The sequence below is a fragment of the Rhipicephalus microplus genome, chromosome X (genome assembly GCF_043290135.1).
Source record: "Rhipicephalus microplus isolate Deutch F79 chromosome X, USDA_Rmic, whole genome shotgun sequence".
In the NCBI taxonomy this organism is placed as follows: Eukaryota; Metazoa; Arthropoda; class Arachnida; order Ixodida; family Ixodidae; genus Rhipicephalus; species Rhipicephalus microplus.
Genome location: NC_134710.1, coordinates 359020123 through 359044422, shown reverse-complemented (window position 1 = coordinate 359044422; position 24300 = coordinate 359020123). Strand labels below are relative to the sequence as shown.

At 45.5% G+C, this 24300-nt stretch overlaps 1 protein-coding gene across 2 annotated transcripts in view; it reads right to left on the bottom strand.

Annotated features, from left to right (window-relative positions):
• LOC119161976 (nose resistant to fluoxetine protein 6) overlaps nucleotides 1–23675 on the bottom strand; it is a 208628-nt gene extending 184953 nt beyond the window's left edge. For both annotated transcript variants that reach the window (XR_012887477.1, XM_075879869.1), the window contains exons 1-3: nucleotides 23471–23675; nucleotides 23047–23385; nucleotides 296–507 (exon numbers count right to left, since the gene is read on the bottom strand). Coding sequence is in view for 1 of the 2 variants with exons in the window: in XM_075879869.1 (XP_075735984.1) it covers nucleotides 296–507; nucleotides 23047–23350 (516 nt within the window). In the remaining variant the exon portion in view is untranslated. The remainder of the gene's footprint in view (nucleotides 1–295; nucleotides 508–23046; nucleotides 23386–23470) is intronic.
• Nucleotides 23676–24300: the final 625 nt, after the last annotated feature.

The following is a 24300-nucleotide window of genomic DNA, read 5'->3' as shown; positions in this document are numbered from 1 at the left end:
AATCTGGCGCTCAAGAACGAGTACTTCTTAATGTATAAAAGATGCGCAGCTGAGCGTGTGGCACCTTTTACTTGCGCGAATTCGAAATCGTTCACTATAGAATTAGTCAGCCTTAAAAAACGGCGTTTCAGCACCTGTACCTAGCTGATAACCACCACACACGATAGGCCACGAAGGCAGTTCCTATCCATGCGCCGAAAAAGCTTCAATACAGAACACCAATTATCTAGGAACTAAACCTGATACATCTACAGCGAACATAAAAGTCTGTTCAAGTGATAGAAGGATGGCTCACTCTAGGATGCGTGTACTGCATCGCTGAAGAGAAGAGGTCGTCCAGGTCCGTTTTGTGGCCTGGGTAGACTTGCAGGTTGCAGTACTGGCCACGCGACCTTTCCTCACCATAGTCGTCAAAAAGCACAGTCTCTATGCATTCGTCGAAGGCTCCGAGATCAGCTCGAGACATCTGGAAGACTCCGGTTGGGTACTTGGCTGATGCGTCAATCACTGCGAGCAATACAGTTTTCGAGCTGCTTAGATGTAAAACCGGCCTCACAACCGGCTTTACAAAACGTCTACTTCGTTAGCGTATTTTCGTATTAGTCAAATGGCTTCGACAATGATATTTACAGCATCTTGCACGATTGACTCAAATATTCTCAAAGAAATTATTTTTAGCGCAAGATATTTTTTTCTGAATTTGGGTCCACGTTCTGAATGCCGAGTATACATCGTCGTTAACATACAGTTTTACGTGCTGAAACCGCCACATGATTGCGAAGTGGAGGGCTCCAGAAATTTCGACTACCTGTGTTTAACGTGCACTGAAACCATGCAGTTCACAGGTCCATGGCATTTCGCCTTCATTGAAATACGACCGCGGCGACTGCGATTGAACCAGCGACCTTAAGGTTGGCAGCCGAGCACCACGATTTCTTTGTCAACCACGACCTATTGTCATCGTACCATGCTGTCCGAACTTTGGATCAGTAAGAGGCCTAACAAACCGTCGAAGGAAACTCATGTACAGCTGTCAGCACCTTTAACACGAACACTTCGATGCGTGGCCAGGGCTAGTTCGATTGATGCCAGCCGCGAAGTGCTGGGCGCTTTTGCCGAGATAATATCTCGGTAGGCTTGGATAGTATGTAGGCATGTATGGTTAGCATATCGGCAAGAGAACCAAAACATACGTGGTGTCAGCGTCAATCAAACTACTGCAGGACTCGCGGGGGAGCGTCCGTGGCAAAGGTGCTGACGGCTGTACCAAGCTAAAACACATGTATAGAACTGTAAGATTAAGCGAACTTGCGGCCTGCTCCTTAATCGAGTTGATAATATACAAGGCAAGACAACAGCGTGACCCGAAGGTCGTGGGTTCTATTTCGACGAAGGCGAAATGCTCGAGACCCGTGTATTGTGCGATGAGAGTGCACCACGTGGTGAAAATTGCCGTAGCCCTCCACAACGATGTCCCTCATAATCGAATCATGGTTTTGGGACTTGAAACCCTACATTGTTTTATTAAGACAACAGTGGTCACATACACTTGTCAGCTTGTTTTGTTCTAGTTCAACTTCTAATACGTTCATGTTAAATGTGAGACGACATATGCATATGCGCCTCACTTTGCAGTATCTACAAATGCGTGCTTCGAGCATAGATAGACAATGTGAAAAGCTAACTCAAACATTGCAAATTTTAACCACGTATTTAGATCTAAGTTCAGCATGTATCAAATTGAACTAGCAGCTGTAAGTAAAACATTATTATTTTATCATTTTACGACTCCTTCCTTTATTATCAGCATGAAGGCCGGAAGGTATCAGTCTAAAAATAGTCGGGGTGGGAATGCGAACACGTTTAAGCGTTAATTGTTAGAAAAAGTGAAGAAAATAACAGAAAATGTACGCAAGGAAGTAACACGAACAAGCACTAAAAATAGAACTTAGCCTGGTACACATAGGAAAACAAACAGAATGCAAAATGAGAGAACCAACATGGCAGACATATAACAAACAAAACCACTTTCGTTTCAACACATGGCTGGTGGCAGCCTGGCAAGTAGTTAGCAATGCAATCTGAACAACGGAAACTGGTTTAACGAGGGCAGTGGGCATGGAGCTCGAGTATAAAAAAGAAAGAGGACTTGCTGTGATCGCAGGCTTGCGTTCAGCTAGCCCTTGCGCTCTCGTTACACTGGGAACGAAAATATATGAAAAGCAGTCGAGTGGTCTATTGGGTATTCACGTTATATTTTTTATGGTGAGTGAAGATAATGGAGTGTTCAGGGAGCGTGCTCCGAAGAATGGTTGCACTAAAGAAGAAGGAATAGCAGTCGTTGTTGTGGCACTGCCGGTTACGATGTTACGTAAGACACGCGGAGGTGCCAGCCTCGGCTGTTAAACGAATGTTTCCTTATTTTGTACATTGCGACAGGACTGTAGGACCGCGCTAATGTTGCGCGGCTGCGTCGGTTGCGTAGGTTGCGCGGCAGTTTTATTTTGCTTCTATTTACTCTATGTCGTAGGCTTGGGGAGGCACGTCAGCCGATAGCCGGCAGCATTGCTTTAGCTGTACTCGGTTGAAGCGTGTCGGACCGGATTTGCCGTCAGACAGTTCGGTGCCAGCATGGTACCCTGCGTAGTTCTGCAGCGCCAGAGAAGGTAGAGCATTTTGCAGTTACTATTAACTCAGTAAAAGGAAACCCACCGCCACGTGAGCAACAAAAGGGGTGGGATTATAAACGTCCTCGTAACGGCTCCCTAATTACCACACAGCACAGGCAGTCGGCGCATCAATGGGCTTTTCCGAGACCTAGGGCGGGGTGGTGACTCCTTAATTCGGTACAACTCAAGCCCAGCCGCATGCTGTTTTTACGCACGCCGTTTCGAGGCAGTGCGCGTTGCGAAAACTCGGACGTCACCGACAACCCTTTGTCTCGATCCGACTTAGCTCCGGTAGCTCTCGAAAGCAGGAGGGCTGGAGACACGTGAGAGCGTGGCTGATGTCGCGAGGAGTGGAAGCCAAATTGGGGACAGTGTTGCGGAGTTGCCATACCGGAATTGGAATGATTCCGGAATCATTCCACATTGTCGCAACCCCGGAATGGAATATGAATGGAATGAGGGACAACACTAGGAGAAGTGGAATGGAAATAAAATCGAGCACATTTTGAGCGGAATGGAATGGGAATGGAACTGCGTCTTTTTCCGAAAATATAGCACGTTTTAATCCATACACTGTTGTTCAAACTGTATACGTTAGTAAATCACAGCCTCGAATTTATCAATAAAGCAGTATTTTTAAAATGGCTTGGCTGATTACAAGCACGATACATTTATAAGCCGGCCCCAGTCACCGATGGTCCTTCGGCCCTTCATTTCTTTTTGTTCCTGTCACCGCCCGCGACTGGGACGAAAAAAATGGCTTATATCCCGGCTTAGCTCAGCTATGCCAGGATATACGTAGCGTTAGCAAAGGTTCAGCTGATTATTCTTAGCTTTCCAGATATCATGCTTACAGCTGTTTCATAGACACACACACACATGGTATACGTATTATGTGGCACATGTATATTTATTTTGCCGGGCAACCACTTCGGGATCCGATGAGTTAAGCTTCTCCGCTCGACTGCACCGTTGAACAGCATTTGCACTCTCCTTCTCCATGGCTATACCACAGTGGCAAACGCCAGTCAGAGGCGCTATCAGGCGGCTCCAGCGCAGTGTCAGATGGCGACTGCACAGGGAAGGCGCGCGCGTCGGCGTCCATATGTCTACCAAGGCTGTGACGGCACTCCTGGAAGGCGCACGCCAGCGGCGGCCGAGTGCGAGGGAGGAGCCGGCTCCGGTGCGTGACACCACTGATCGTCTGCGCAGCGCATCGAATTGCGGGCACCCCGGCGGCGAGCCGCGCGCGGCGGCGGCGGCGGAGTATCATTGCGCACGCGCAGAGCAGTGCCACGCTAACTTGGCTCAGCGAAGCCAGTGTAGCTAACGCTACAAAAGCGCTTCACTTGGTTGTGATGCGTATTGACGCTAGCGCAGTGCTCCTGTTGATTGCAGGCTTTCGTATACCAGCTTGCGCGCCGTCTCTCCCTCAGACTCTCATCCCCCCCCCCACACACACACCTTTTTGCAGTGCTGTAGTTCCTGTCTAGACACATAGGCGCCTTTGCCCGAAACTTAGTCGGCGAAGGTGTGATGGTCAGCGCAGCGCAGTCGTACACGATGAACCGTGTTATTTCTCTCTTTGTACGAGGTAGAGAGAATAAACTTTTCAAAGCATAGGTTCGGAGCTGAAGCAGAGTAGCACACGTAACCACGAATGGACACGGCGGCGCCTCTCCCGAATACCAACGCGACGATTCGCACCGAAGAAAACCCACGTTAGCTCGCTCTGTTCCTAGGGAGGGGGGGGGGGGGTAGCCTGTTGGTGTCTAGGAAACTACCGTAATGCACAAGCACACTAGCCCCTGCACTAAGCTGCTCATGCACGCAGTTTTTGTCCGTGAACATGGCACACAAAGCAGTTTTTTTTTTAACTACGCGCGCAGGAAACAAAGAAGCTGCACGCTGCAAACTTTGCCCCGAAACCTCACAAGCTGTAGTCGGAGTAACATCGAATTTGATTCTGCACCTCAAAAGAAAGCACGCGCAAAAGTATACGCCCCGAGAGAAAGGGCTGGCAAACCAGCCGAAGATAACGTCCACCTTCACCGCTGGCTGCCGCTACATGCCTGCCCATCGAAAGGCTGCTCTTGACGACGCCATGGTGAACATGATTTGCACATACACGGAGCCTTTTCGTGTCGTCGAGAGAGAGGGATTTGTACAATGTGTAAACGTAAGTTTAACAATTTCATAAGCCGCCTTTGATGAAAGACTGCTTTGTATTCTTCACAATCCAGGTCACCGTCCCGAGCTACAAGTTCCCATCGCGGCATGACCTCAGAGACAGGTTGCTTCCCGAGAAAGTATCAGCGCTGAAGACCAAAATATCATCGTCCTTTGCAGGTGGCGAGTATGTCTGTATTGCACTCGACGTGTGGACGTCTCGTTGTATGGAGGGTTTCCCGGCTGTCGAAGCAACCTTCGTGGACAGCGACTTCGCGGCTCACACGTGACTCCTCAGTTTCATTCGCCTGACAGGTAGCCACACAGGTGCTCGGATCCGCTGCCAGTATGACGCAACGTTGCTGCAGTAGAACACCGCTGACAAGGTCAAATATGTGTTTTCGCGTATTTCGCGTGCGTTACATGTTCTTATTTCATTTTCTAGGTAATTGGCATGGTGACAGATAACGCTTCATCAATAATAAAGGTTTTTAATTTTGCCGGGTGGGAAACTGAAAAGGACGATGAAGATGACAGTTTTGATGACTGCCCAGAACGCTTTGCCAAAGAGCTTTTAAGATTTGGCTGCGCCGCACACAGCCTGCAGCTTGCCGTAAAAGACGCCATTCGGCAGGTATATGCCATTAAATAACATTATGGTTTTGTCTTGTGTGCATTAATCGATACATCGTCCATTCACTACTATTTTTAAGTAGCCAAGCTTTGTTAAATAATTTGCCATGAATGCGTGGGCAAACAATATAGGAATACAATAATTTTACGTAGTTTTAAAATCGCGGACAACTGTACTTATTAAAGTTTCGATGCACGAAAGCTTTATTAAGTAACTATCCCCACCTGATGTTTAGCCCAGATTTTGTGCGTGCGTCGCTGTTTTATCTCAGGGATTCGTGGAGCACTTGCTGCCATGGCCGAGGTCACGAACTCTGCTTCTCATCAGTTAGTGGCTGCGGATCATTTTTTTTTTTTTTGCCGCAGGCCTAGCAGCAACATTACGCCAGTTCGAGTTCTGCTCTCACCACTTCAATAAACTGTTCTGAAGTGCGTATAAAGACAAACAAAAATGAACAACATCTGCACATCACCCATAGAACGCCCATGGTGTTCTGAAGCTACATTTTAAGGATTCGAATTAGGTTGATTCCTCGTTTAAGCTGTTTTTACCTCATTGTATCTTGGGATCTTTGCTATTTTTCTCCTTTGATATCCTTCTATTGCATATTGGTAAGCCTGAGAGTCCAGACTGAACGTCAATGCCTCTGAAAAGGCCATCTGTGTCAAAGCCTGCGAGCGAGCCCGCCTGACGCCATCATCTCAACGACGTCACTTAACCCGACGTGCCGGTGTGTCTTACGCAACGTAGGTCGAGCTCACTCAGCCCACGGGCCCGATAGCAGCCCGATGATGCAAGCGGCGCCATCCAGTCTGGCGAGTCTTACGCAAAGCATGACAACATCACTCATCCTTGGGTGCAACCCAGCGCAGCGGCTCCGGATTTGAGGATCATGACGCAACCCAGCGGCGGGTCCCCATTGGAGGATTATGACGCGACCCGGCTGCAGTTCTGATTAGACGTTGATGACGTAAAGGATCACCTGGGGCCTATAAAGAACCACGCAGCGCTTCGCCAAGCAGCCAACGTATGCGTAAGAGAGAAGACATACCGCTCTTCGAGTCCCTAAGCTGTCGGCCCCAGTGCCGAATCTGTAACGTCTCTATTTCTTTGCTGTACATAAACCTTGCCTTAACTCACCGTCGGCTTCTCCGCTCGTCCATCGGCTTTGTGCAGAAGCAGTCGCGAGCTGAGAAACACATGCTACCAAACGTCTAGTGACCTTGGCGGTCCGTGACCTTGGTGCAATACGCAACGGTGACGGCGGTGGTGCGAGTCGTAACAATATGTCGTATTTCTCTTTCTTGAACTATGTTGCGTTGACCGTTTGCGTTTCCTGTACTTACAATGTTAATGTTCACTAATTGTCATCCTAACTTTATTGTAGGAGCCAAGTGCCGAGGAAGTCATACAAAAATGTGGTGCCATCATTGTATGTATACGCAAGAGCACCACCGACACGGAAGAAGTGTTTAATGTGGCCGGTCTGCATTTGGAATCGCACAACACGACGAGGTGGAACTCGCAGCTTCGAATGATGAGAAAGCTTGTTACCACTCTTTCCAGTCACCCAGGCCTGACAGAAACCCTGCACGCGTGCAAGAATGTTCAGCTGTCTAAATATGAACTGAGGTTTGCGAAAGACTTCATTAAGCTTCTCTCCCCTGCAGAGGAAGCCACGGAGTTGCTGCAGAAAAGGCACGAGACAGCCCGGCTTTTTATTCCCGCGTTGCGAAATATCGAAGTTGGCCTCGCGGGAACCTGAAACACAGGTACACTTTTTTGCAAAGAGGTACCTAAAGGCCTACAACATAGTCTGGAAAACCGGTTCGCAAGCACGTGTACTGACCCTGTTTTTTTTTTTTTATGGGAGCCCTCCTAGACCCATGGTTTAAGTGTTATTGTTGTTCATCTGCAATGGCTGAGCAGATGCATTCTGCTGTGCGTTGGAGGGGACCTTTTTTGTTAGGGCAGGACAGCGCCAGCCCCGTCGTGAATGGAGGCACTGAAGCAGAGCCAAGCAGACTGATGTTTAAAAATATCAGGCAAAGTGATATTGCCCACCAAGACAATATGCCTGGATTCATTTCAGGAGAAATTTCGCTTTACCTTTCAGAAGGAACTTGTGCAGACACGGTAAAGCCCCCGAGCCATTCGAAAGCGAACGAAAGCCGCTTTCCCCTGCTTTCCCGCCTCGCAAGGGCAATTTTCACCGTGAATGCGACATCACCTGACGTGGAGCGCGTTTTTTCTACGGCATCATTGATCGTGACAGTGAAGTGAAACCAGCTGTCAAGCACCTCTTTCGAGCAGCTCATGTTTGTGAATCACAACTCACAGCTATAGGTAGGTACACGCACTTGTTAATTGCATTTTTTTCATTTTATAAGACTGACCCTAGCAGCCTTCATTCTTATTTCAGGTTTTAGAAAACTAAATGATGAAACGCCGCGTGAGCTCATAAAATTTGCTTGTAAAATTTTGATGCATAAAACCAAAATAAAGCTTGTTTTGGCATCTTGCACTGCTTGCTACTCTTATTGCAGCCTTTAAAAATGTCGGGGATATCTAAGCTCTTTTTCCGACGTAGTGGATACTCAAGAACTAGAGACCAATTGCTGGACGTGTTGTTCTTGTAGAAACAATTTTTAGCCGATGAAAATGAATTAGAAGTATATCGTGACATTAAATTGTGGGTCACCTGTTTTAAGTTCAGCAAGCTGCGACCGACCGCTACTGCTCTCAGGCAGGCTTGATGTCGGGAAAGGAATCGCGTTAATGACTAATAATGCGTTTTAGAACATCAAAGGAACAACCAGGTGTCCCAAAATGGAAATTGCATAACGAGGGGGTCATCAAGTGCTCCAAACCATTAGAAAACATGTTCTTCATCATCTATTAACTGTGGCGCACACCCAGGTGGAGCATAATTATTCACCGGCATCAGCCACTGCATAAAAACATTGCACAAAATTTCTAGCAAGTGTGTAGCCGATACCACGCTTCTCCGAAGAATGATGGAGGATAGCGCAGTGAATGCTGGCCTACTACCCAAATATTATGAATATTTAAGCGTAGACGGTACCCAGCAAGTGGCCGCAATAAACCAAAGAGTGTTTAGAAAAAGCTCTGAAAAGCCACTCTCCCAGCTTTCGCTGTGACTGTGCTGCGCGTTCCTCGCAGGCATGGCGTTTTTTTAAGTATTTCAAGTGAATATAACAAAAAGAAAGAACTTAGTTAAAAACAGAGAGTTGAATAAATGTTTTTACCATTCATATCAGACAGTATAGTCTCTTATTGAATATAAACTATAATAATATAGAAAACATTTCAAAACTATCGTTATCATTCTTCTTTGCATCTTCTCATTGCTTGGATGTAGCATAGCATACCTGTGTGCGCGTCGCGAAGCAGAGGGTATTGACGAGGAATGTATTTTGCTATACCCTCAAATGCTACTACGTAATATCATGTTCAAAGTAGTCGTGTAGGCCTGCGTACATGTTTTTTTTTTCTTATGAAATCGAAGGTTGGCTCACCACGGCGGTATAGTGGCTGAGACACTCGGCTGCTGACCCGCAAGCCACGGGATCGAATCCCGGCCGCAACGGCCGCATTTTCGATGCAGGTGAAGACGCTTGAGGGTCATGTGCTTTACAGGCTTTACTACGCTGTCACGCATAGTCATATAGTTGTTTTTGAGTGTTAAAACTCAATAATTTATATTGAAGTCTAAGATCGCTACGCATTCTCTAGCTTCACTTTTAGTTAGCCAGAGCCAAGAGTAGGCGTGATGTAAAAGTATGAACGATCTGCCTATTTCCAAAAGAGAAACCGAGGGATATAAGTTAGTGTACAAACGAGTGCATAATCATGGCATATATACTGAAGTCCCCTGCGCGCATTTGTTCCTAATGATACCCAAGGTACAGCCTCAACTTTATCCCATCAGCATTTTAGTACCCGAAAGACGTAAGTAACCTTTGCAACACATGAAAAGATTGCATACCTGCGCACAGGCGAACACAAGTTCTCACGCCATCCATACTTGCGAGGTGCGCTTGACAAGCGAGACTGCTGCGTTCCAGTGTTGCGTATTCGATGCAAAGGCACCAGGTGCCCAAGCGGTGCATTGTTTCAACTAATACAGGAAGATCTTGAGGGTTTTGCTCCACTTTAAGCTTATCTTAGTTTCCTACATATTCACGACTGCTCCACACCTGGCAAAACTATTTGGTCTTCTTGAACACTAAAAAGGTCGGCAGAAAAATACACTATGCCTTCACTTTTGCATTAGCATATTTAAACTTACACGATTTTAAAGGATCACCATTCGTTTAAACATGCTGATCATGCAAATACTATATGTATAGTGATAGAACTGCCCCTACGGTAACTAGCAGGGTAGGGTAATGCACGAGATGCGTCACCAAGCTACTAACCCTAGACCTTGGTAACGTGTTTTGCATTCTTATGCAAACTCGAAAACGTCTACTATATTTCATAGACTCCCGGCAAGATTCGCAATATCCTTTCCCTTCCAAGGCGTATATATTTGTTCACCCGAAATAAACGCTCGAAAACATAAAGCGCTAACAAACAGGGAAGTAAGGGAGAAGACAAAACAATGTGCTTAATATGTTAGCTCTCAATATATTTTTGAGTTCCGTTTACCAAAACGCCCAAAAATGGCAATGCTAAAACTTTTTTTGCAGTTTTTGTTTATTCGAACGACGTAAGCGTTATGGGGCATTCATTCTTAACTGAATAAAACTGTCAAGATACCTTTCCGGCGTTGAGGAATTACAGGAATTGAATTGAACAGCCTGGCTAATTGCGGAGTGGGAATGGGCAATTTTTTTTCATTCTGAGGAATTGAATAGAATGAAATTGTGGCAAGTTCTCATTCCCCGGAATAGAATTGGAATGGAATGGAAACGCCCATTTCATAACGCTGGTCGGCGATTTGGTGCGCATTGTCACCGTGGCATGTCTTCGACTGCCCCCGCGCAAACGAGCTCGTAAGTGGAACCACGGGCGGTCAGCGAGTGGTTCCTCTGACAGCTCACAGGGGACGAACAGATTATTGCCCTGTCGCCAAGAAGTTGACGTGTTACAGGGAAGTCGTCCTACGGCCGCAATACCCAGTACGTGAAGCTCTATCTAGACAATTGCGCACCGCGGAGCTTTCCCGTGCCTTTAAAACTTTATAATATATATTTATATATATATATATATATATATATATATATATATATATATATATATATATATATATATATATATATATATATATATATATATATATATATATATATATATATATATATATATATATATATATATATGGGGCTTAACGTCCCAAATTCACCGTATGATTATGAGAGACGCCGTAGTGGAGGGCTCCGGAAATTTCGACAACCTGGGGTTCTTTAACCTGCACCCAAATCTGAGCACACGGGCCTACAACGTTTCCGCCTCTATCAGAAATGCAGCCGCCGCAGCCGGGATTTGAACCCGCGACCTGCGGGTCAGCAGCCGAGTACCTTAGCCACTAGACCACCGCGGTTTTTCTAGTTTATTTATTTAGATTTTGGCTAGTGTGTAATTTGGGGAGAGGGCATAAGCCCGCACGTGCAGGAAGGTGGCATCCACGTGGCAGGGTGTTTGGTTGACCAAGTATTGTCCTATCAGAGGTCAAGCAGGCGACGATTCGCCGAAAGTTGTGTAAGGGCGGAGCACCGAGCGAATATCAAGAGGCCCCGGAGCTCTGTCAAGCGTTCTGAACCGGGCTTGCGGTGTTAAGCACCATCGGCTCTGCCGAATCCCGTTGGGTTGCTCTATACAGAAGTCGGTTCAAATTCAAAGTGTATGTATTTTTTGTAACGTTGATGTCCTTAGTTATGTAACTTTTGTACAGCCTGTAAATACAAGTTTTTCTCAGCCTACTAGAACTTCTCCCTGCAGCGTTTCTGCTTCATCTTCAAGCGACCAGCAAGTCAATCGCCACTATTGGAATAACGGCAGCACGTTTCGTCTCCCACTTCGCTATACCACTTCGGATGGTGCGTCTCGGGCGCCGAATGGTGAGAGTTGGTTTCTACAATATCGCAAAGAACCTGAATTTTACTATGATCTAATAAGGCCGAGAAACGTGAAATTGACGAAACCAAACACTTTCATGTGTTCAAATCTACCATAGCATTATTCATTTAGTTAAAAATATTAAACGGCAAGTCTGCAGTCTAATACGGTAGCATCGAAAGTCACCCGTAAAGTATTGTGCAAGAACTGATGCTTATGCGAGAAGAAATCCGCGATGGTTGCTGAGGCACGTGGTGCCTCGAGCGTGAGTCATAGATCAACGAGTGAAACTCTGTTACGTGCATAACTTACAGGCAAAAGTTTTATACATTTCGCATTTTTTCAGCTAGCGCATACGACCAGGCGATATTTGTTTACAGCGAAAGATGTATATGGCTAGACGGAAGTAAAACCATTCACCCCAAGCAGCAATAACGGCCTAGCAATAGCGATAACAGACACCTTTCCAGGAACAGCGCTGATCAATGGCTGGTCCATGAAATAATTCATGTTAAATGGGCCGACGCAGCAGTCCGGGCACAAGAACAGGCCCGGGAGGGCGAAGCGGAAGCAGTCACTTCGCACCGAGGGTCCGGCAGCCTTCCTAGTCGAATGCAAGCGTCAATGCCAAGCCGAGGAAGCGGCGTTATGGACAGGGCAGCGTCAACGGGGCAATGGTGGGAACGCGTTCACCGGCGCCAATGACCACTTGCGGTTTATAGATTTTTGAATGGCACTTTGGTTTCGGTTTCCATGCCTGCAACCACATGTGGCCGCACTTTTCAGCTTCGCTGGTTAACCATCTGTACAGAGTGCTTCGGCGGCAATTTTTTTTTCACGAGCAAAAATTGTAGTACGCGATGCTGGTTGTGTTTAACCATCTGTACGAAGTGCTTGGGCGGCAATTTTTTTCATGAACAGAAATTTTGGTACCTTATGGTGGTTAACTATCTGTACGGAGTGCTTCGGTGGCGATTTTTTTTTCATGAGCAAAAATTATAGTACGCGATGGTGGTTAACTATCTGTACGTAGGGCTTGGGCGGCGATTCTTTTTTCATGATCAAATTATGTTATCTGATCCTTTTCTTTATATTGTGCACGAATGAATGTGCTAACGTTTCACAGGATATCCACTGTATTTGTTTGGGGCTCCACTTGGAAAAGATGTAGTAGGAATAACCTGTTTAGAATAGTAAAACAGATCAGCCTGTCTCCTCTATTTGGGCGGCAACTTGTTAGTCTCTTTACTTTCTTTTGGGGTGTTCGACAACCCTTCTTGACAACACTATGCCAAATGCGCGTTTTCTGTGTGCTCCCTAACTATGTTGTCAGCACCACTAATATGCCAAGAGGTGTGCTAGGTTTTCATAAAAAGTTGTGCACAGCGTCCACACTTTTGTGAGTGAGCTAGGTTTTCAAACAACAACAACTACAACAACAACAACAACAACAACAATAACAACAACAACAATGTTCTTTATATTTCCGATGCGAAAGGGAGAAGGCACCCAAGACCAAAAGCCACAAAACTGTAGCTTGAGTCCGCCTGAGGCTCAAAAGAATATCACATAAGAAGAAACAAAAACGCAGTCAACGAGCGAAATTGAGTACTCTGTACATATAGTATAAAGTTGCATAAAAGAACAACAAAAAACCGCCAAGTCTGCGCCGAACGCGCAGCACTGTCACAACGAATACTAGAAGAGCGGCCTTTGCGAGCCTTTTTTAACACACTTTGGCTAGCTCTGCAAGCACACTTGCAGGGTACCCACTACGCAATTAATCCCTGTGCAGTAAGCAGGCATTCACTATATCATCCTTCATCATTCTTCGGAGAAGCGGGGTATCTGCTGCACACTTGCAAGGAACACTGTGCAATTTTTTTGTGTTGTGGCCGATTATGATGAATTATGCCAGATTTTGTAACTCCTCAATACCCTACGGTGGGTATGCGCCACAGTTAATAAGTGAATAAGATCAAGTTTTATTACATGGTTTGAGCATCGTACGACCGACGCGTTGCGCAAGTTGCTTTATATAACACCTGATGGTTCATTTGGTGTTCTAAGACGCTTTATCACTCATATTAATGCAATTCCTTTCCAGACATCAAGCCTGCCTAAGGCAAGTTTGCAAAGGCGTTACAAGCAATGGCGTGGCTAAGTGGCAGAATGCTAAGCTCACATGCTGGGAACCCGAGTTTGAATCCTATTGTGTGCTCGGTGTTTTTTATATACAGGGTTTTTTCTTATTTCGTGTGATCACTGGCGTCAGCGGCGGTGAACAACTAGGGCATGCACTTTAACCGTGTTGTGATGTCATAACAGCTATCGCTGTAAAAGATAGGCATATGCAAGTTGCAAAAAAATTATTTACCGTACTGGTATAACATGCACACAAAAACAAGACACCTATACACTGCACCTTACCATTTTTTAGGTGTTAGGCTGAGCAAGCGACTGTCGTCTCTTTCATATTTGTTTGCAATCGTTGGCCAGAGTACAGTGTACTACACTGTAGCCAGAGTAATGGGAGAGTTGGCTTTCTACAGCTGGTTCTCATGTGAGGAAGAGACCACTTATCAGCACTTCCAGTGCAAAGAGCTTTGTTTTTAAGGTTAAGGTAGCTAAATATACCAGGAAATCATTTACGACGGATGGGGAGAGCCTAAAGTAATACTATACACATCAGACTCTGCAGTTTTGCCGACGCCTAGCGCCACTTGTCGGAGCAGTTTGGGTGTGGCAAAGTCCGGTTCCATTGCACGGTTTGCTGTGCAATCAGGTGCAACTGCTATATGCAGCGTGAAACAATTTTTGTATGCGCGAAACAACGATTGAGCTATATTTCAGGTGTGTTTGCGCATTGTACACTCGGAAAAAGAGCTACGAATTTTTCTACGCTATGTCGAACGCGCTACCGAACTGCCACGAAGTGCATGCTTGATCACTCGCCACAGCGATGGCGAGACAACAGCAGACGCAACAGCACCGTGAGCTACGAAGAAAACCTTTAGTCGACGATACGGTTGCGTTGTGAATTGCCACGCACTCACTAAAAGGCTTCAGGTTTACCGATTCCCGTAGCTGTTGCACGAAGCAGAACGGCGAGAGTGCTGGATACGGGCCAATGCGAACGTGTTGGGTAAGCGAATTACTCGCGTTCTCTACAGCTGGTCGCATGAGCAAGTGTGATGATGTAGGCTTTGTGTTATTGTTTTCAGTAGCCTTGGCAGACAACCGTGCTAGCCATGATACTCTGCAGAGCCTCAGAGCGTGGTGCGGGCCGCGCAACAATCAAATGCAGATTGGTAACGCACCCGGTAAACATCGCGCACTCCGCCACCACCCGTAATATGAACCTATCATCATCACACAGCACCACACGCGCAGGCTTTGAAGGCTTAAAGTCCCGGCTTTAACTAGCCAATGATGACACGTCCGTCAAAAAGTAATAGCAAAATGTTGGCCGTGACCACCATCACGTTTTTCTTGCCCGTGGTCTCCACGATAGCCGGACTTTTGGCTTTCGTTTTACATTGAGAAAGTGAACATTAACGTATTCCCATTCATGCTATATATCAGCAGAAAACCATCGTCAACGGAATATTCGAAGATGCGTAAGAAAATAGTTGAGCGCACAGGAAGCGAGAGATGGACCGAGAATGCCACTGAAAAGTCGAAAATTGCTGGGGCCATTCGTGCCTGATAAAGCGAGTTTTAGACCACTGTGGCGCAATGTAGGATGGCCCGCGCTTGGCGAAACTCAGGATTTTTCCAAGCACTGGCACCCCCCCCCCCTTTTGTTTTTTGAATGAACGAGCAGTACGGAAAAGTCAAATACACCTCTCATGGCGCTGCGTTTCATTGGTTACGATGGAACCCACTATCGCGACAAGGATGATCGACAAAGTTGGGTGGTGTTTTCAAACCAGAGGCACTTTCTTCCTTTTTTGTTGTTGTTGTTGTTCCACTGAGGGCAGAAGTGCACCCCTGCAACAAATATCTCAGAAACTTTTCCTGGTGATAATTCTAAAGCCATGGGCTGTTTAAAGTTATTTCGAAGCTTTTATTGCCTGTACTAGGTACGCTTTAATATAATCAGCACACTGGCCTCTGAAATTATTATAGTTCCACCGGAGCACCTTGCAACATTTCGACTTCAGCTAAACCCGAGGACACGTGTTAATCAATGATTTCCCTGTACATTATGTGCGCTGCTCGGTTGGTGCGCCCCCTCTTGGTCATTTTCATCTTTTGCTAGCACCCGAGCACGTGCGGTCAGCTAATTACCTATTTGGCTGGGTGGTATACTTGGCAAGTTAGGTCAGGACATGCTATGACCAAGCTAATTAAACCAAGTCATGGTAAGACCAAGGTAATCACGTCACAACATAATAAGGTCATGCTAATGAAGCCATACAAAGCCAGGTCCATGCTACCTAAAGCATGCTAGCTGAAACACTGACTAAACAGTTATAATTAACGCAACATTAATCATGAGCACGCTAAGTAAAACCACGCTAATTAGACCCTACCTATGTGATAAGATTCGTGCTAAATCGGATTACGTTAAATAGCTTCATATTGATGATGACCTTCCTAATTCCACTCAAAATTATCATCGCCGTTTTAATTGAAACCTTATCAATCAAAACTTTCCAATTTTACGTTGATTAAGTCCTAGCAAGTTAGTGTAATAAATTATGAGAGCTGATGTGGTCTTCACTTCGAAGCTGACCACTCACATGAGTAGAAGACCAACTTAAAAAGCTGCGAGAAAGTGGGTTATCACAAGCTTCTTTATGGCTCGAGCCTTGGAGAAATAGTGCAAGCTTACTGAATTATTTTATATTCAAAGAAGCTGCCACGTAGCGTTCACCACATCAAACGCTTAACAGCCCCACCGGCACCATCACAGTCATGAGTTGAACTGGGGCCTTTTCAGAATCAATGAGTTCCTATCCGAGTTTATGCGTCGATCAGTTTGATTGACAGACGCCCACGGCATAGATCAGGTCCATTGTTAACCCTCAAATGTGCACTTCCTAGAAGCAGTTCTAATGCCGCAATGCCAGCGAGTGGCACGTTTTATCTTTCAGCTTTATCGCGCAGGCTATGCACACACGCACGCAGAAGTAAAAGTATCATCACGTGGCTACTATGTCTCGCATCCAATTTCACCACGCTCACGACCTATCACTCACTAACAGTGGCGTCGCTACCATGATGCCAGCACTCCTGGTGACAATCTGTCCTTGCATTTATGTGAAATATTTGATAGAAGCTAAACAAGCAACACGAGAGTACTGACTGTGCACCTCTGCTGCATTCGAGAATAGAAATTCCTATGCTGCTGGCTAAATGAAATGGCCTCCTCTGCTACATTCGAGAATATAAGTTTCCATGCTGCTGGTGAAATGAAATAGCCTGCCCAAAAGAAGATAAACGCTTACGAACACGGCTGTGGGATGTGCCTGTTGAGTGGCCAAATGATAGTGACAATCACGCTGACGTCGCTGCACTGTTGAAATGTTGACTGACTGTTGGACCTGAGGTGTCTTTGATAATCACCGCAAATGTCCTATCACACATGACTGACGCCACGCCTGTTCTTGTAGCCATATTTATCAACGCTGCTATCACGCGCTCCACACTGTCGTCATGCCATGACTGCCGTATAGTGGGAGCTCTGAGCAAACTCGTGTGCCTGAGAAGCTCAGGCCGTTCTGCACAGCACCCCTGATCGTAAGACACATTGCTCGTGTAAGAAGGAAATAAATGCACATTTCAGGCCTCGCTTTTTTTTGATAGACACAATTTGAATACGATCTAGCAGACAATCATGCAAGGAAAGTATAAGGCATCTCATTAGAAGTAATTTTAATGCAGTTTTGAAAAAATAAAGTGGATAAAAAGATAATTTTTTGCCAAGAGAAATGCAGGAACCGAACTAGCCACCTTAGAATAATGTGTCTGATGCTCTACCAACTGAGCTTACTTCGGTAGTTGCACGTTAAAGAACCCCAGGTGGTCGAAATTTCCGGAGCCCTCCACTACGGCGTCTCTCATAATCATGTGGCGGTTTTGGGACGTCAAACCCCACATATAAATAAATCTACTTCGGTAGTGGTCGCCCCGTCCACTTTATGGGGTATATATGTGCATTAAACGTGCACATCACTCAGCACGTGCACATTACGCACAGTCAGCGCGCGCATTAAACGAGCACATCGGCGGCAAGTCTGGAATACTCTTTATCTGCTTGTTTGGCGTCACGTACGTCCACTTATTACGAGGGGGTAGCTCACCAATTATACTATAGCACGAAGTCTGCCAGAACGAGACCCTCGCCATGAACTAAGGAAAGAAGTGTACATTTAAGCGCTCATTTTCTCTGTTAGACACCATAATAATGAGATAAAACAGATAATAATGCCGAAGAAAGTTATGGGGGATGTTATTAGAAGTAATTGTAATGTAAATGTGACGATAGAAAGTGGACGAAACGAAAACTTGCCATGGGCGAGGACCCGCCCTGCGACCTTCGAATAACGCGTCCGATGCTCTACCAACTCAGCTACGACAGCGGCTACTCCCCCATCCACCTTATAGGGTATATGTGAGCATTGAACGTGGGAGAGTGTCGGCGCCGCCAGTACCCATGACGACGAGTGCGGAACACTATCTGCTTGTCTGTTTCACATTTGCATTACAATTACTTCTAATAACGCCCCTCGTGCATTTCTTAGCATGATTGTCTGTTAGACCTCATTAATATTGATCGTGAATGTATGTAATCACTCTGGCATTAGTGTATGCCCAAATATAACGCATTTCGATGTTACAGACACTCGTCGGAGTGCATGCTTGCCCTGAAGTTGATGTCATGCGATGCTCGCTTGCACTTGAGAGTTGCAGCACGTCAAAATAACTGAAACCTTTTTTGCATTGTACCCGCAGTTCGCTTTCACGAGCTTACTTCTTTGAAGCGTAAGGGCATTTACGGCGGAAGCTTTACAGCTAATTAATTTTCTGGAAACCGCATCTAAACACCTAAGAAAGAGGGGGCCATGCACATTCACTTGCGAACGGCTCTCTCTGCACTATCTATTTACGGCCTAGGTGTTGATGAGAGCGCTGGAGTTTCTCGCCGCTCCGCCTGGGCTGTGTCGGTCAGCCGATGTTGATAAGTAGTGGTAACACGGGTAATATTATATTTAAAAAAAAACTCTCTCGTCTGTGCTATGGTGGCAATATGCCAACGTCATTCTTTTTTGTTGTCTGGCCCAAACCAAATTACAATAATTTATGGGCCATCGGAACATACCATGATTGATTGTTAGCTTAGGCAGGTAGGGAAATGAGAATTACATCTATAAAAAAAACAACTGCCTGACGCAATGCTCTTCAACATGAGCTACGTGACTTGTCCATTTGACGAATCGGACACTACACCCCGTGACTTAAAATAATCTGTTATGCGTGTCTAATTTTTGCAAAGCAATAGATGGTTCCTATGGGTAACTACTTATTTATGGGCTGAAAGAAGACAGCTCTAGTTTTTTGTTTGTTTTTTGCCACTGTGAATAAACTGCATAAAAACATATGCGCCAGGATTTACCGATACCTATGCACAGCTTATGAATAGGGGAGGTGAGGGCAACAATATTTTCAATTGTGTTTAAAAATGGAAATTATTGCAATGCAAAATATTTTATCTGTGCGTTATATTCAGTCACCTTGACGGTCAGTACTTTTTTGAAGATCGATGATATTATATGCCGTGGGGTTCAAATTTTTTCCTACATAAAGGCAGAGACAATAAATCATGCATCTTTATATTGTTGGGAAGGAGTCTATTTCTGGAATGTTTTACAAAGGATGCTCAAGAACGTTTACAAAGGATCTTTTCTTACACTCACCTGGCATCAGTTTTTCACCAACAGAAAGTGAGGCTGGGTTGTCTTTTCATCTGACCATGCTTTTTTGGTCTACGTTGTATAAGGCGGGCTACAATGGCTGTTATTCAATGCTACCCTGGCAGGCGAGCAACACGCGTGCTTTTTCACGAGGTCAAGGTTCAGTATTTGATCTACTGAAACAACAAGACTTTGTGCCCGAGTGTCTTTCCAGAGTTGAGCACCTTGTTTACCCGAAGGAATGCTAATAGTGTCATTATTCACATGTTGGTTGACTGTCTTGAAATTGTTGCAGTGGTGTCTATTGTTGTAGAAACTGTCCGCTATTAATTTTATTTAGTTAGTTACTTAAGGTACCTGCATCTCCCGAAGGCATCATTACTGGGGGGAATACACAGGGTAACATATTCTTACATAAATAGGATAACTATTTATGCAAGCGATGACTCTGAACGATGCTTCAGAGTGACGGTCAACAATCGCTTGTGGAAGCTGATTACATTGACAGATTATGTGTAGAAAAAGCGAGTGTTGGCAGACGTTTGTTTTGTTAGAACAGAGTGATGAGTTCTGGGAGATAAGAAATGGGGAGGTAAAAGGTGAGACTGTATTTTAACCAAGCCATGAACAGTTTTGAAAGGCGTTTCTAATCTATTTTTTTTTTCTCTCTGTAAACTTGGTAATTCTCATCTTAACCTATCCTTTAGTTCAGTAACAATAAACGTGAAATCATAGTTCACGCGCTACACAATATTTGTACCAGCTCGAGCACGTTAAATAGTGTTTTGCTTTGAAGGTCCGCCGTGGTGGTCTAGTGGTTATGGCACTTCACTCCTAACCCGCAGGGTCGGGGGATGGAATTCTGGACGCGGCGGCCGCTTTTTCGATGGAGGCGAAAATGTTTGAGGCCCATGTGCGCAGATTTAGGCGCTCGTTCAAGAACCCCAGGTGGTCGACATTTCCGGAGCTCTCCACTATGGCGTCTCCCATAATCATTTGGTGGTTTCGGGGCATTGAACCACAGCAATCATTACAATATTATTTGTTTTGAGCGTCCAATTCACGCAGGCGAACTGTAATAATGATCTTAAGTTCGAGTTTCGTATAACAAAATTTAACAATGTACAGGATCTCGCTGTAACATGCGTAGCCCAAGAATAATTTGATGAAATAAAAACACCAAGGTGTGACGTGTTCTAAAAACCGACAATAAAGAAAAAAACAACGTGGATTTGTGGTAAATACCTCACTGCCACGTGAGGGTCTGGGTTAAAAACCTATTCGGTCCAGGGTATTTTTTCCTCTTCAATTTTTTGTCTGTCGGTTACAACACCAACGTTGCCGGTGGTCGACGTCGCTATATGCAAGAACGGGCACCTAAGAGCTGGGCTCTAAAACAAAGGTCTACGTTCTTTTGAGCTATGGCTCGGGCGTATACATCTGAGAACCCCACTGACGGCAAAACGAACAAATAATGTCTCGCTCATATGAGATGCATCAATCCTAGCCGAATGTTGTTTCGAGGTAAAGCTCCTGATACTAACTTTCTTCATTTTTTCATGCCTTACATTGAGAAAAGAAAAAAAAATCGACAGATCCCACGTACCTTGGGAATATATGTTATGGGAAGCATACGGATGGAAGGTGACGGTGTTGTAATGTTTTTATTGTGCGAAGCGTTACAAAGTTGCACTAAAGATACGTACAAGTGCACGATTAGACATGTTAAACAGGCACGTATTTCTTAATGTAATCCATGGTTTACAGTTGCATAACGATGCCAACAGCAACATGGATATTAGCAACACTGGAAGCGGTAAGCTGGTACGAAGGGCTGGTGCTCGCGTTAGCCCTGGGCACTACATAAATCACCTTCAGCGGGTGGCAGTTAACTACAAACTACAACTGACGTAACGTGTAAGTTAGTTCTGGCCTTCATAACATTTTCTACATGTGCTATCTCCTCCTCGCCACTTATTCCTTCATAAAACACGTGCAAATGTGACAATTAGGCGTTGAGCCAGTCGGGATTTGGCGCTTATCGAATAAACACTGCTATTGCACTTTGCACAGTGAAAAAAAGCAAAAAAAAAACAACGAGAAACCAGTTTAACGCGCACAATACGACGCAAGACAGAACGGGCGTGCCACTGCATGGTAAAGCAGGTTAGGCGACCATTCAGAACATATATCTCTGGTATATCCGGCAATAGAGAGCTCATATCATCCTGACGTCACGAGAACCAACAGCTTGCGTCACGAATTGTGCCGTAAAGGTGGGATACGCAGGGAGGAGAAAAGGAGCTCGTTCCTAGTATTTTCGGAGGTTGTTTAGGAGCGAATAAAGTACACAGTTATCAATACTGGTCGGCAGGAGTTCCCTGAAAATTGCCACTGGTTGTATAGACCTTTTTACTCTTGGCCTTCCTTTGAAAAGTTTTCGCTAATTTAGGTGCAGTTTAAGCTGTAGCATTAAATACTACATTTACTCTCAAAAATGAGGACGAAGAAGACGGGACACATAATGTTCTCGTGTTCTTCGTTATGGGCGAAAGTTTTCCATCGAGAGTAGTGTCTTGGCAGGGGTCATAATTATATTACGCCACTTTTCGCCTTTTTCGTCCATTTATAATGAATATTTAACATACCACAGTTTCGAATAAAACATCAAGCGAAAGTTTGCAAAAGGTACGAATCGGCCAGCTGCATGAGAGTGCGGAAGATTCGGTGTGCACGGGCAATTTTTTTCAACTTGCATACTCGCTTAGTCCTGTGTAGGAAACTCCCACGCCGATCCAAGTTGCATAGTTGGCGTAAGTTCAATCAAAGCGTCCTGGCACAAGCTGGTTTTCCTATGTGCAGCGAGAATTGGCGCGTCCCAGCGAACATCTTGGGCCAAATTTTCCATGAAGCACTTTAGACATTATTGTAGAAGCCCGAACAAAGTATGGTTGAACACCACCTCCCTTCCCCCAACACCCCAGAAAAAAAAGAAAAAGTGGCTACGGCCCGGACTTTATGGAATGTCACTTTTAATAGATTGAGCTAATGAACGAACACAGGTGCTTCAATGAGGCGTCATAAAACGCGATAGCGTGCACTGTAAAGAAATCGAGTATTTAGGGAGTGTTTCTGCCACAAAACATTAATCGTCATCTACTTCGAGTACTTTCCTCGCGTTATCACCACGGTTCAGGTAGTTCGCGGTCGTGAACGGCGCGCGTTATCAGTGTGACAATGCATGCTTGACTGGAAAGTGTTCAGCGCCGGGTTTTCAAGAAATTAAAGGCGAGCAAGTCAGATGACGATTATTGTTGTGTAGCAGAAACACTCACCAAATACACAATTATTTCTTAGAGTGCAGAGCATGGTCGTAAGCGATCGACCGATGATTATCGTGTGGCCTATGCAGCCACAAGCCATCACAAGGTACCAACGACTCACGCAGCCGTGGTGCTTCGAACCATCGTACACAAAATGGCTTTGCGAATCTGTGTTCTGCCCACAGCAACGCAAGCTTTTTCTGGGACTGTCGAATAAGCGCTGTGCTGGCCGCAAGCAGACTTACATCGCAGTGCCCACGGTTCCAGGTTGCGGACTCCCCGCATCACTTTGAGAAGACCGAGACTGCAGTCTACTGAGACGTTTGCCTCCAGAAGCTTGCGCGTGAACGTAGGCGGCGCCCGGTCCATGGTGTTGGCTATCCCCTCCTTCAGCTTCTGCACGTAGCTCGGCTCAGACTGGCCGCTCTCCGAAGTCACGCCGACTTCGCCGCTGCCGAGACAAGGCGTCGACAGGCAGGCACACAGAAAGATGGCCATTGTGAAAAGCCATGTCGAGGGCCACAAACGCGCACTTGTCACCGAAACCATCGCGGTGACCTCTCAACACTCAAAGGGCTGTAATCCTTGCAAAAAAAAGAGAGAAAAGGCTGATATTAATTAAGAGCGCAAGTATTTTAACCTGCGCTATGTGGCGACCCTGTTACGTACTTAATAGGAGTCCAAATATGTTTTCTTGTTAGTTCAATCACGTGCTGGCAGCTCACTTCCTGAAAGACCTAAATGCAGAGGCACCTACACATCTTCGGCAAACGGTTGTAGCGACTATGTAGGCACGCGCGCGGACAGTGGGGCGAATTTCTTATCGCTCTCACTTACGAATCTGCTCATTGTGACGTGGTGCATTTGGTGCACGTCGCCGCATGAACCAATGCCACCTCCTCTCCACTCCTCCTGAATAAAACGGAAGCGCAAGTGTGAGGGGCGATTATATATCGTCTCTCTCCCCATGCCCCTCGTTTGACCTTCCGCAATACGGGCGCGACGGCAGCTTTCGAAGTATACTGCAGGAGGCTGCGCGGTGCCTTCCTTGTGCGCTTGATTTGCTGCTCACTCTTACGTCATTGACTAACGTGCTTTATATTACCACTCTTTCTCTTTCGCGCTAACAGGTTACACCCCGGAAAGTGCCTAGGGGCGCTTCTGAGTGTGTAGGTTCACACAGGCGAGCACGAACTTCCTGAGCAGCAAGGTATACGAAGGGAAAGTCGATGCTAACTACTGCCGCATACAACCTTTTTCCTACGAAAATTTTTAGCTTGTTCTTACACTTTTGTTACTAAAAGTTTGCTTTATTTTTGGAACAGCTCACAGGTACAACAGTTTGTGAAAAGAGCCTCAGAATATTTTTTCTGTATCCTATATGTACATTATAAAGTTCCACACAACTAATCTATTGATTTTTTTATTTATCCATGCTGTTAGCATATATGCCAAAACCAGAGTTGCTCAACAGGCAGGCAGGCAGGCAGGCAAAGAAC